Source organism: Sminthopsis crassicaudata, chromosome 2, assembly GCF_048593235.1.
Source record: "Sminthopsis crassicaudata isolate SCR6 chromosome 2, ASM4859323v1, whole genome shotgun sequence".
NCBI classification, from domain to species: domain Eukaryota; kingdom Metazoa; phylum Chordata; class Mammalia; order Dasyuromorphia; family Dasyuridae; genus Sminthopsis; species Sminthopsis crassicaudata.
This window is the reverse complement of record NC_133618.1, coordinates 478,400,473-478,413,207: the sequence shown is the minus strand read 5'-3', so window position 1 is coordinate 478,413,207 and position 12,735 is coordinate 478,400,473. Positions and strand designations below refer to the sequence as shown.

At 37.2% G+C, this 12,735-nt stretch overlaps 1 protein-coding gene across 1 annotated transcript in view; it reads left to right on the top strand.

Annotated features, from left to right (window-relative positions):
* Nucleotides 1-2,297: 2,297 nt before the first annotated feature.
* The window catches only part of URI1 (URI1 prefoldin like chaperone), a 74,225-nt gene continuing 63,787 nt past the window's right edge, over nucleotides 2,298-12,735 (top strand). Inside the window, exon 1 of the mRNA XM_074284839.1 lies at nucleotides 2,298-2,853. Within this exon, the coding sequence (XP_074140940.1) occupies nucleotides 2,755-2,853 (99 nt within the window). The 5' untranslated portion in view covers nucleotides 2,298-2,754. The remainder of the gene's footprint in view (nucleotides 2,854-12,735) is intronic.

Sequence of the window (12,735 nt, the reverse complement as noted above, 5' to 3'; positions counted from 1 at the left end):
AACTAAATTTATTATTTTACCCTCCTCAAAACTTTCCCATTTCTGTTTAGGGGTCCCCTAGATCCACAATATCAGTGTCTGACTCCTTACTCTCACTCCACATCTAATCCATAAATGTCTTATGTTCCTTTCTATCCACCTTAGTTTAGACCAGCACCTCATTTTGCTTAAATTATTTAAATAGCTTTCTATAGCAATTGGTCTCCCTGCCACAAATCTTTTGAGGCTCACTCAAATCCTATCTTTTATAGATATATCCTAGCCATCTCCAATATCCTGATTTATATCTTGTCATTGGACCCAGAGAGCAATTTTGCACAGCTCTCCCTTACTTCAAACCAATTCACTTGCGTATCATGGCATCATCTCCCTGATGTCATGGTCACCTTCTAGAATGAAGGACAAATCCCCTCACTCCCCCAACAATCTAATTTCCCCAGCTACTAGTGCTTTCCCCTCTAAGATTGCCTTCAATTTACTCTGCATATTTTCTATATGTGTCTTATTTATATTTAATTTATCTTCTCTATTAGAATGTAAACTCCTTTTAGTCAGGGACTGTTTTTGGTTTTTGCATTAAAGTGGACTATGGAAGAAGTTCTGGGGCAGCCAATTTCTGGTCATGTGTGACATTGCTGAGTGCCCCCTAATGTGATGCTGAGCTAGAAGAACAGGTGACAGATACTCTTGTTAGAAGAAAGTCTCCAGTTCATGTTATTTTAAATGCAGCCCTTCAGTTAACAAGATAAGATGCTCTTTTCCCACCTCAACATAATGTTGGTAGGTAAATTAACTCAAATAGTAGTTGTGTTTTGGCTATCTCCTTCTGTTTTGTGTTTCCTTCCCTAAATAGGTGATAGAGCTACAACTTTGATTTGATCATAGAAGGTCTTTAAATGCTGCTGGCTGCAGTTTCCCTGGAGTGACAAAGGCTGATGGTAGGAGAAACACTGGAGAACGAGGCTACCAAAAGAAAGTCAGGTTTGGTTGTTCCATTGAATAGTGTCAGTGCAAGTGCAAATGTTAAAAGGCTAATTAACAGCCTTAAGAAACTGTTTATGTCCCAACCCGGGCTGGAGTATTATTATTCCAGTTGATTGTACTAGTAGCTGTGTTAAGTTGCTAATTCTACTTGCATCATTCTATAATGAGCATTCTGTTTCTTTTAGGACTATCATTTCATTCTGTGTAGGAATACATTAACTGTTGGGCATTGTATGTTTCTTTTATTTCTTCTTTTTTAGAAGGGAAACCTTATAGCCGAAAGTAGGTTTCTAGGTAGTTGATTTTAGTATAGAAGGAGAGAAACAATCCCTTTCATTAAAAACCAGGGCTGCTCATGAACAAACCAGGTACAGAGCCCTTGTTTGGGTGCAGGATAAGGAGTAGGAGAACCCTGAGCCCCTCCCTGCACAGAGCAGCAGCTGAGTCCCTATGCTACATCTGTATTCTCGGTCCTTATCACAGCAAGCACTGAACGTTTTTTAATTTTAGATCTTTTTTACAAGTAGTCCTAATTTTTCCTCCTTACACACTTGACTCCTGGCACACACACGTTATTCAGCTGTTTCGGACCCCTCACGGACCAGAACGGATCGTAAGCCCCTTGAAGGAAGGTTACTGTTTCACACAGGTCTTTTTTTTTTATCAGTGCTTATGGATTATTAAGAACTTAATAAATAATCGGCCTTCGATTAGGGAGAGGGGGAAATATGAATTTTGAAGAGGCGAGTCCCTCTACGCCCGTAGTACGGCCTGACGTAGAGAAACTCCTGTGAGGGGCTTGGGAAACTCGTTGTCCGGTCCCGCCTGGAGCACTGAAGCTGCTGTTGCATCTTGGGAGGGCCACGCGCTCTCTCTGGGTCTGTTTCTCCAATCATGAAGCGCATGCGCGCGGGAGGGAGGAGGGGAGAAGAGGCTTCTCCCAGCTCTGAAGGCGTTTTTGTGTCAGGGCCTGCTCGGGCAGGCCAAGGAAGTCACAGATAAGGGCTCATGTAGAGCCTGCTTCCCCTCTCCTTCCACCATAAAACAAGAGGCAGTAATAATGAGCGGACATCGCTCCACTCCAGCACGGCTCTGGAGAACCCCTCCCCCTAGCCATCTGACAAGCCCCTGGAGAAAAGAGAGCGAAAGAAAGAACGTCACAGGAGACGCCATCGAGAACAGAGCTAGGACGCAGGCGCAGTGCGAAGCGCAGGCGGCGGAAAGGGCTCTAGACCTAGAGAAGCGGGTCCTCGCCGCTGTTTCCCAGCCTGCAGCGCGGGTGGATGGGCGGGCCTTCGGGTTGGGGCGGGGCTAAGGGGGCGGGGCCCAGGTCTGGGAGCTGTCGATGCCGCTGTGGCTGCTGGCCGCCTCCGCGCCTCCTGCCCTCGGGCCCTGTCCCACCCCGCGCCTCCTGCTCGACTTTCCCGAGCTTCGCGGCGGATAATGCGAGTGTGAAATGCGGACCCGGGCACCCCGGACAGGAGCAGCGGCCGCCGCAGTCCTCAGTCCGTCTCGAGCTTTCTCCCTCTCAGATTCGGCCTCTGCTTCCGCCTCAGCCCCAGCATCGGCGGCGGGTTCGGCGCTGGGCACCGTGCGGGGCGGCAGGTGGAGAAGCGGCAGAGGCCGGGGCAGGACGCGCACCCCGAGGAGCGGCCGCCGCCTCTATAAACACTGCTTTAGGACTCAGTAGCCCCTTGGAGACCCTCGGTGGCCCTCTCCTTATCCACCCCTACCGCGTCCTGCCCGAGCCCCGCCAGCCCCTGCACGGTCATGGAGGCCCGGCCTCGGCCTGGCCTCGTCGCTGCCGCCGCCTCCATGCAGCCGCTCCGCTCGGAGCATGTGGCGAGGCTCCGGGAGGAGCATGAAAAGGTAAAAAAAAAAAAAAAAACCAACTCTTTTTCCTTCCCCACATCCCCTGTCAGTTCCCCACATCCCTCCGATGTCTCCCCTCAGCCCCTGCTCCATTTCCCTCCGGACCCCGGGATGCCAGCTCCCTTACTTCCGCCTTCCTTTTTGTCGGAGGGGCGGCCTGGGCGGCCCCGCCCCCTCCATTTAATCCGGGGAATTGAAAGTCCTGTTTGTACTTGGTTGTCCCCTCTTTCTCCCTTTGCTCCCCATGTATGTGGTGAAAAGGATCTGTAACTTCCCGGCTTTTCTTTTGTCCGGGCCAGTTTGCACGTGGCTGGGGATTCTCGGGGCGGGCCTACGCCTCGGCTCTCGTCCGATGCCTACACTCTCTTGGGTGCCCCGTTGGCGGATTCTCGGCCCCCTCCTCTCCGACCCCCCAGCGCAGCCGGTTCACTGTGGGCTCCTTTGGGGGAAGGAGGGTGTTTTTTCCTGGCTTACAGCCGAGACCCCTTTCTCTTAAGTCCCTCCCCCTGCCCCGCAGTCCCGGGTTCTGCTGGGCTCGGCTTGGAAAGTGAAAGTGTCGGACTAGCTTGTGTCACGTGCTTCTGTTTTCACTCTCTTTGGTGACCCTAGTGTGTCCCGGAAATTAGAAAGGGTCGGGGAACTGTTCCCCGAACAGTCTTAACACCCAATTAAACCAAGGGGTCTGGGAACTGTTAACTCCTCCGTCACCTTGTAAAATTGTTTAGAAGTGAAAGGGCAGGGCTAAGTTTTTCCCCCCTTCTTTTTCTTACCGTTTAATGTAACTTTAAAGATCGACATTTGATTAAGAAACTTTAGCTTTGTTTTACATAATGCTCAAAGGTGGCCTTAAATTTTTAGAAATTAAATATTAACTATATCTTTAGTTATTAGTATTTGAATAATTAACATTTTTAATAGCTACAGCATTCTGAGAGATTAGACAGTTATTTTGTGCCAGAATAAAATGCATATTCCTGTTAAATCTGTCGTTTCTTTACATTTTGATTTCAGCTCTTGTAGCTGTATGGAGAAGTATATGGAAATGAAGCCTTGGAGTGCGGGACACTTGGGTTCTAGCCTTTTCTCTTATTCTCCATCTCTCTAGGTCTTAGACAAGTCACTTAATACTTCTATGACCTGGACAATTTTACAGAGATGTGGCCTTTCTATCTAGCCAGCATCTATACAACACAGCTGTACTTTACAAATACTTTACAAACAATCCCATTTTTATCTTTTCAACGGTGTGAGAGGTGGGCACTGTTATCCTACAGAAGTTCCAAGCAATTAGCTCAGGGATACACTTGTAAAAGTGGGAGGGAATTTCCATTCCTGGATTGAAGTTATCAGAAGTCTTGTGCCCCTCCCACGCCCCCTCTTTTTTATTCATAATGACAGTTTTGGGCAGAAGGTCCGTCATGACGGAAGAGCCTTTTTTTGGTTGTTGTTTTGGATTGTATTGGCTAAAAGCTATATTCTATTTTAAATATTTGTGTATTTTTAATTTTGTGTAAACTGGAAACTTCCAAACTTGGTTCCAACCAATATTTTTAGGTTGTCTTCAGTTACCATTAAGTATGAGTACTTCAGATTTAAAAATAAATCAATTTAAAATAACTTTTAAAAATACACATGAACTTGATGGTAGTGGGAGGAATGTCATGAAATAAAGATCTTCCATTCTTTATTGAAGACATACAAAATAAAGGATTTCAACTTTTGTTTTGACTGATCCTGATGGAAGAAGCTGTTTTTTTTTTTTTTAATATAAAAATTGTAACTAATGGATTTGTTGTTGTTGTTTATTTTTTTAATGCATGATGTGGTGGGTGGAGAGCGGGCTTTTTTTGGAGTCAGAAGGACTTGGATCCAGGTCCAAGTTATTGTGAAACTCCTGGGTAATCTTTCAATGCCCTAGGCAACTCTGCTTTGCCAAGGAGTTACCCACTTGCATTATTTATTAAAAGGGATTTGCTCACTCAGGAATTCCCCCATATCATTAAAATCAATAGCCGTGCTTTATATGGCAGGGCCATATTTAAGCAAAAAACCCTTTTTGTATCTCAAGTCATATTGCTTCCTTCTCCCCTCCCCCCCAAATGTGGGGGTTGGACTAGATGTGAGACTTTATAAATTCTCCTCTTAATTCTAAAACTGTGATCCTAAGAAAGAAACTGATTTTGTTTCTTGTTGGTAAGCCTTTATTTAAACTTTAATGTTGTTATTACTGTCTGAACCGGTGAAGTATTTATTAGAGATCTCTGTTGTCCTCACTGTTCCAATTTGGGGAAGTCTGTGAACAGGTAGATGACTCACTGGATGGAATGCTGAGGCCTGAAATCAGAAAGATATTTTCCTAAGTTCAAATGTGGCTTCAGACACTGACCAGTTATATGACCCATGGTAAATCACTTTACTTTTTTGCCTCAATTTCTTCATCTGTAAAATGAGTTGGAGAAGGAAATGGTGGATTTCTTTGCCAAGAAAACCCCAGAATGGGGAATGTGACTGAAAAAAAAACACCTCAGCAGCATTGTGAAGCAAACTTAATCTTTTACCCTATTTTGTAGCAAAATGATTTGCATGTGATATTGATTTATGCCTTCTAATGGATTGCAGACTTTAATGTCTCTTAAAAATAATAGGCTGCTAAAATCCAAAGGATAGATTTGGGATACTCTCAACACTGTCTTCCTTATTTGTATTTAGAGAAAATATAAGCAAAGTTGCCTTCTCCTATTCCTAGAGCAATCCTAATAGCTATTCTTTGTGAGCATCAAATATGGTACTAAATTTTTTTTGTGTGTTCTGTTATTTTTTGTTAGTATTAATTTGGCATAGAAGGTTAGGACTGTCATAAATATGTAATATGACTCCCAGTTCCCAATAAAAATCTTCAGTATGAAGGATTTATTCAATGGGTTTTATCCAGTGGAAAAGGTAGGCCAGCAAGTTATACGTTAATCTCTTTAGACTGTTGGACTTTAAAACACTGGACAATTTTACACAGTATATATTTTGCAATTAAGTTAAAATATTTTTGGGGAAAATTTTAGCTTTTATTAACAAATCATTGTTAGCAGTCAATACTTAAGGTACCAGTGGAATATAAACTAGTAAAAATAATAGTATCATATTTTTGAAATATAAAAGGAAAACATCTTAGTACCTTTGTAGTAGTGGATTTTTATTTTCTCATAGCTGATCTAAAGAGTAAATGAATAAAATGGACAAATTAAACATTTTTATCTAGTGGTTTGTTTTGTTTTGTTTTTTAAAACTTTGGCATTGTTTTTTAAAGTTTAAGCTACTAAAGTAAAATAGAATTGTTTTAAGTTTCAACTTTTCCTCTGACATAAAATCTAAGGAGCAATGAAATTATCTAAAATTTGGTTGATTGAGGGAAAAGAAGTAAATGGGATGTATATAATCTAGAAGTTGAATAAATGACCTATAAGCAATGGTGAAATCTTATCATTTAATTTTGAATTGCATTTAAACTCTTATTGATCATACTTTTTCTAAGCATTATCTTGAATTTATTTCATATTTGTACCCAGAAAATAAATGAAGCAAAATTAGACATTTTGGTTTTTTTAGGAAATATGTAATTCATACAGGTATATAAGTGGAAGTGATTTAAAGTGACATTAATTTAGTTCCTTTTAATGAATACAAATTCATTTTTACAGTTACTAAATATACTTTATTTGAGGGAAATACCCCTTGGTTAGTAGCAAAGTTTTGATAGTTTTTGATGCCTTTTTTCTCAACATAGTATTGTTTATGGAACATCTTTTCTTATCCTTTGCTTTTCATCCTTGTTATAATTCCTTGTATATGTTTATTAAAATACCTATTATATATAGATTTTGATATAATGTCATATGATTTATCATAAAGGAGACCCATCTTGGCTTTTTGTAAAAGAATTTCATCTTGAATTCATTCTTTGCATGATGGTATTTGATTGTTTACCTATTATATAGCTATTTGTCAAGAAGCTATCACTTATTCTGAGTCTCCAGACTCTGGAAAATTTTTTTTTTTTTTAAGAATTTTTGTTTAGATGTAAATCAAAAATTCTATTTTGATTTTTAAAATTGCATATAGTTTTCATTTTATCCTAAAATTGAATGATATTTTATATCAAGGATCATGACTATTAGAGATATAATCCAGAACCTAAGTTTATCTAATTATTATTAACACACATGAATTTTTTTAATGAATATTATAGTTCCTGAATTGTGTGTGTGTGTGTGTGTGTGTGTGTGTGTGTGTGTGTGTGTGTGTGTTTTGTGTGGCAATTGGGGTTGTGACTTGCCTAGTGTCCCATAGCTAGGAAGTGTTAAGTATCTGAAACTGATTTTGAACTCAGATCTTCCTGACTCCAGGGCTGGTGTGCTATCCCTTGTGCCATCCAGATGCCCCCCATGAATGATATTTAAATGGATATTGAATTTCCTGAATATTACAATATGCCTGTTGTTGATCAAAATATTTTTTGAAATTTTTCTTTTGAAATTTTCTATGCCTCAAGTTTATCAGTTATTCTAGAAAAACAATTTAATTATTTTATAATAGTTACACTTAAAAAAAAAAAAACCCAAACCATATCTAACCTCAGGTGGTATTGCTTAACCATTTTCTCCAAACTTGGTTCCAGACCTTGGCTGTCTTCAAAAATCAAATTCCTTAGATGGATTTGGAATGACACTTCTGCTTACCCTACACATATTCCCAGGACTTTCCCTAACCTAAAAAATTCCCTTGATCCTGCCATCTCATTTAAATTTTAATTTCTCTAACCTTTTTTAGTGAGAGTCCTAGAAAAGAATATGTCCAGTATACTTTCTTTCTTAACTCTTGCTTACTTCTCAACTCCTATCTAGTTTTTAAGCCTATTACTATACTAAAACTGAGAGCTAATGACTTTTTCTCAGTTTTCATCTTATTTGAATTTCTATAGATTTTGATATCAACTACCATGTTTCCCTGGATGCTTTCTTCGACTTTTGTGGTGATGTTTTCTCCTGGTTCTCATCCTACCTGTCTGATCATTTTTGGTCTCCTTTCCTTAATCATTTGTCCCTTGCCTCCTAAGTATTTATGCCTTCAAGTTTATCTACGTTTTGTTTTCTGCCACTAGCACAGATTGTCACATAAGTGCTTATTAAATGTTGGTTGATTGAATGATGATCTTATTAGCTTTTTTTGGCTCAAATATCTCTACAGATGATTCCTCAATCTATATATCTGGCCCTAAATTCTCTAAACAATTGTAGTCTTTTGTCTCCAACTTTATACTAGATTTTTATACCTCGGTGCCTCATCAACATCTTAAAGACAGTGTGTCCAAAATATAATAATTTATCTCCCTATTATATGAATGCCCTAAACCTCTTCCCCCTGCCCCCCCAATTTCCTTAGTTCTTTTAGTCATTTTAATTCTGCTCTCTCAAAGTCATCTTAGACTCTTTCCTTCTCTTCTATCTCAGTTGTTGAGTCTTATTGATTTTATCAGACTTTTTAAAAATGTCATTTTTAATCTTTTCTCTATCCATGAAACTACTGCCTGGTTTATACCCTCCTTTCTTTTTGCTTGGCTCATATGTACTGAAGTCCTGATTCTGCCTTGTTTCAGGTTCCTTCTGCCCTTTACCCATCCTTCACATAACTTCCAAAATTTTCCTGGGACACATTGATTCATTCCTTGTTCAGAATTTTTTAGTAGTTCTTTTTTTTTTTTTTTTTTTTTTTTCCCCATGAAAAAAGTCTAAAGTGAGCCTGGCATTTAAAGACTTCCATAGTTTTGGTTTCAGTCTACCATTATGGACTTTAATATTTGTCTTCATATGTTCTATGATTAAGGCAAACCAGTTTATTAGCTGTTCTCCAAATTTGACATCCTGTCCTCATTTCTCTTTGCCTGAATGGCATTCCTTCTTCTAATTCATAATTATCTTCATTCAAGGTTTAGGTTAGGTATCACTTTTAGGGCCATGAAGCCTTTTTTGATTTCTCTTATTATTTTTCTTTGCCGTCCTAAATTATTTTGATAATTATTTAAGTCCTTGTATTTCCCTGGTAGTATTTAAGATCCTTAAAATGCTTTGTATGTTTGAATGGAAGAGAAATGAACTGAGGAGGTGTACTGGATTTTCTCCATTGGAGATTTTTAAGCAGAAGTTGGATCACTACTTGTCAGCTATTGTAGAGGGAATTCCTCTTCAGATAAGGATTGGACAAGATATTTACTGAGGTATTTTCCACTTCTGAATATCTCTAATGCTGTGAAATGCTTTTGAGTTAGAAGGCTGATCAGTCTGCTGCTGCTACTGAAGATATTCAAAAGAATGTGCCATACAAGATGAAGGTAAAATAGGATTTCCTAAAATGTTTAGAATAATGGTAGCATCACAGGAATAAAGAATAAGTTTAGTTTTTTAGGATGTTTCCATTTGAAAGGGATAAGAATTATTTGGAGCTACAAATTCTGATAAGTGTAAAGTGTAAAAATGACACTTTATAGTCATTTCTTATGTAAACAATGAGTGCTAAACTGAGTTTGTCATTTGTCAACTTCTTGATTATTTTTACTCTTTTAAAATTGATTTTTAAAAAAAGTCCTTTAAGATTTACATATTAAATAACATAAATTATCTCAAGTGAGTCTTTAATAAACCTGCCAGGAAACTTATTTTACTAGCTTTATCTGTAGTGGAAATAGGTTTGAAATTAGAATCAAAACAAAAATTTGAGAAAAGTGGTCAAGTTGTAGGAATTTGCTACCAAGATAAGCAACAGGGTCAGAAATTGTTCTTGATAAATTTTGCTATTCTTCATCTATTGTGGGAAAGTATTTTATGCTGCTTTCTTTATAGTCAGCCTTACTCTTCAGCTTCTTCAGAATTTGTTTTAATTTTATATAAACTACAATAGCTGCTCACATTAGTTTTACAGGCAGTGGTTGAATATGAGTTTTCAAATAGTTTTCCAATTCATCTATAAGAAATAACTAGCTAGCTTTGGGTCCCGAGTGTTGGCTGTATGTTACAGAATGGGGAAGGAGAAAGTTTCCACATTTCCTGGTACATTGTTGATTTTTGGCTAAATTTTCAAAAGAGAATTTGCCTCCTTTCTGTACTTTTGCCCCAATTCATAGTGCCATTTTCTTTTGCAATACTGAAGTACTTCTAAAAATGTTTTATATTTCTAAATTACAGAGCCATTCTGAGTCTCTTCACATCTCAACATGATTTTTTGTCCCATGACTTTTGAGACTCCTAAATCCCCTTCCTTAATTCATCAGGTGCTATCATCCTTGCTCCCAACTAGTCTCTTTCTATTCTCTGCATAGTTTAATGGAAAAATTAGTTTTGGAATAAGAAGATCTGAGTCTGAGTCAACCTTATGTATTAACATTAACTTGACACCTAAGTAATTTTATTAGGTAGGTCACTTAAATGCTTTGTTGCTAGGAAGGTACTTTAAAAATGTAACCTATTGTTTGATACCCTAGTTTCTCCCACAGGTGGCATCAATTTCCAAAATGAAATTTTTGCATCCCTTCTGCTCCTCATAGCAACACTTTTTTTTGAAATGTCAGATGTTTTAAAAATTATTTAATGCTGTATAAATGTTAAAATGTAATATTTTAATGGGCTTTTAAATGTATTTTTCTATCACCTTGATTTCTTTCTACTTCTATATCTTTCTCATCTTTTCTTTCCTTGGAGGGCCATATCTTAAGCAAAGGATTATTAAAAAGAAGAAATAGATTTTTAGAAATTAGCATAAACTTTAGATCAGATACATCAAAGAAATCTGCAGATGCAGACTAATGCAAGAGAGAAGTAAAAGTCTTCATGTTTACTTTGGGGCAAAACTTTTCTTTTTAGTTTCTAAACTTTTCAGTTGTGTTGTGATAGTTATTTATTTTTCCATTTGAATTGCTGTAGTTGTGTGTATTGTTTTCTTTTTCTTTTTTTTTTTTTTGAAGAGTCATCCTGAATTTTGTTTTTCTTTTACATTAAACAAAGATTGTATGTGAAATTAAATCTCTATTTCATATCACTAGTTTTTTTCTCAGAATGTATAATAAATTTCACATTGTTTTAAAACTATGTTGATCTATACTTTCTCCTGAACTTCTTTCACGTTGTAATTTGAGCATTTAAAGAAATGTTTCAATAACTATTTTCATCAACAGTATTTTTAGTTCCCCTCCCCTTTCTCCTCACAACCACCTCCTTGAAACTTAAAAACTGAAAGAAAAAAAGAACACTTTATATCAAATAAGCATAATTGAGCAAAAGGAATCCACACAGTTCTCATGCCTTTAAGCACCTGAGTCTAACATCTTTCTCCTGGGGATTGGATAACATGCTTCATCGTAAGTTTTTTTAGAAATTGATTGCATTAATTAGAGATCTTAAGTCTTTCAAAATTCGTTTTTCTTTATAATATTGTCCTTATGTAAATTATTCTTTGGGGTTTGCTCATTTCAGTCTGCATCTGTTCATACCTAGAATTTTTTGCAATTGTTTTCTTATGGTAGAATAGTGTTCCATTATGTTCATATACCACAGTTTGTTATGACCTTCTGAAATAGATAAGTATCCTTTTAAATTTCAGTTCTTTGCTCATGTATTCTAATTAGGAGAAATAGCTAATTCGATCTCTTTTCCTCCCCTCTACACTAACATATTCCTTTTAAAACTCTCAGAACAGAGCCAATCAATCCTCAAATGCTGCTTTTTTTCTTATTTAGTTTTCCCAGTATCATTGGAAGACATTAATGCTCTGTGGGGACACCATCATTCTTCCTTTATTAGAAAGTTAAGTAGATAATCATATGGTAACCTAGGTGGCACAATGGCTAGAACTCCAGGCCTGGAGTCAGGGAGACTTGCCTTCAAAATCCGAGTCATACACTTCCTAGCTGGGTAAATCACTTTACTCTGTCTCTTAGTTTCCTCATTTGTAGAGAAGGAAATGACAAGAAAACCCCAAATGGGCTCACAAAGAGCTAGATATGACTGAAAAAAGACTGAACAACAAGCACATTATCATATAGCCCCATCCAGTTGCTCAAACAAATTTGCCTTGAAATTTTTTTCTGTGTTTGCATTTCAGTTCTGGTGTTTCATCACAAGTAATTTCAAATATTCTATTCCATTAAAGATCTACTTTCTCCTCATAGAATTACACATAACTTTGAAAAGTAAATTGTTTTTGATTGTAAACCTATACCTTCTGCCTTTTGTAATGTTAAATTCCAAAATTTCCTTTTGTTTATAATAGAAGCTTTTAGGTCTTGTGGAATCGACTGGATCCTTGGTATTTTAACCGCTTCTTTCTGGAAATTTGTAGGCCTTTTTTGGGGGGAGGGGAAGCTTTAATATTCCTGGTATTTTTCCTTTTGGGGTTAACTTCTGATTCTGAAAGAAATAGGGTAGTCTTTATTTATTTATTTGAAATATAGTATATTGGCTTTAAAAAAAAATCAGGAATTTCAGAGTTTAGTGATTTTTAAATGAACTTTCCGACTTTGTTTTCCAGGACAGTTTTTGATAACTATTTTCTTTTATTTATTTATTTATTTATTTATTTATTTATTTATTTATTTTTCAATGTTTTGATTTTTTTGTTTGTTTCTTGTCCCATGGAATCATTGAACTTCATTTGATTGTTCTATTTACAGGGAGCTGGTTACTATGATACGTTTTTATTACTTTATGTTCTAAGCCATTTTTCTTTATACTTGAGCTTTTTTTTTTTTTTTTTTTTTTTTTTTTTTTTTTTTTTTTTTTTTTAATGCCTTGCTTTCTTTCTTTTAGATATTCGAGAAATTCTTGTGGAAAATCCATTCCC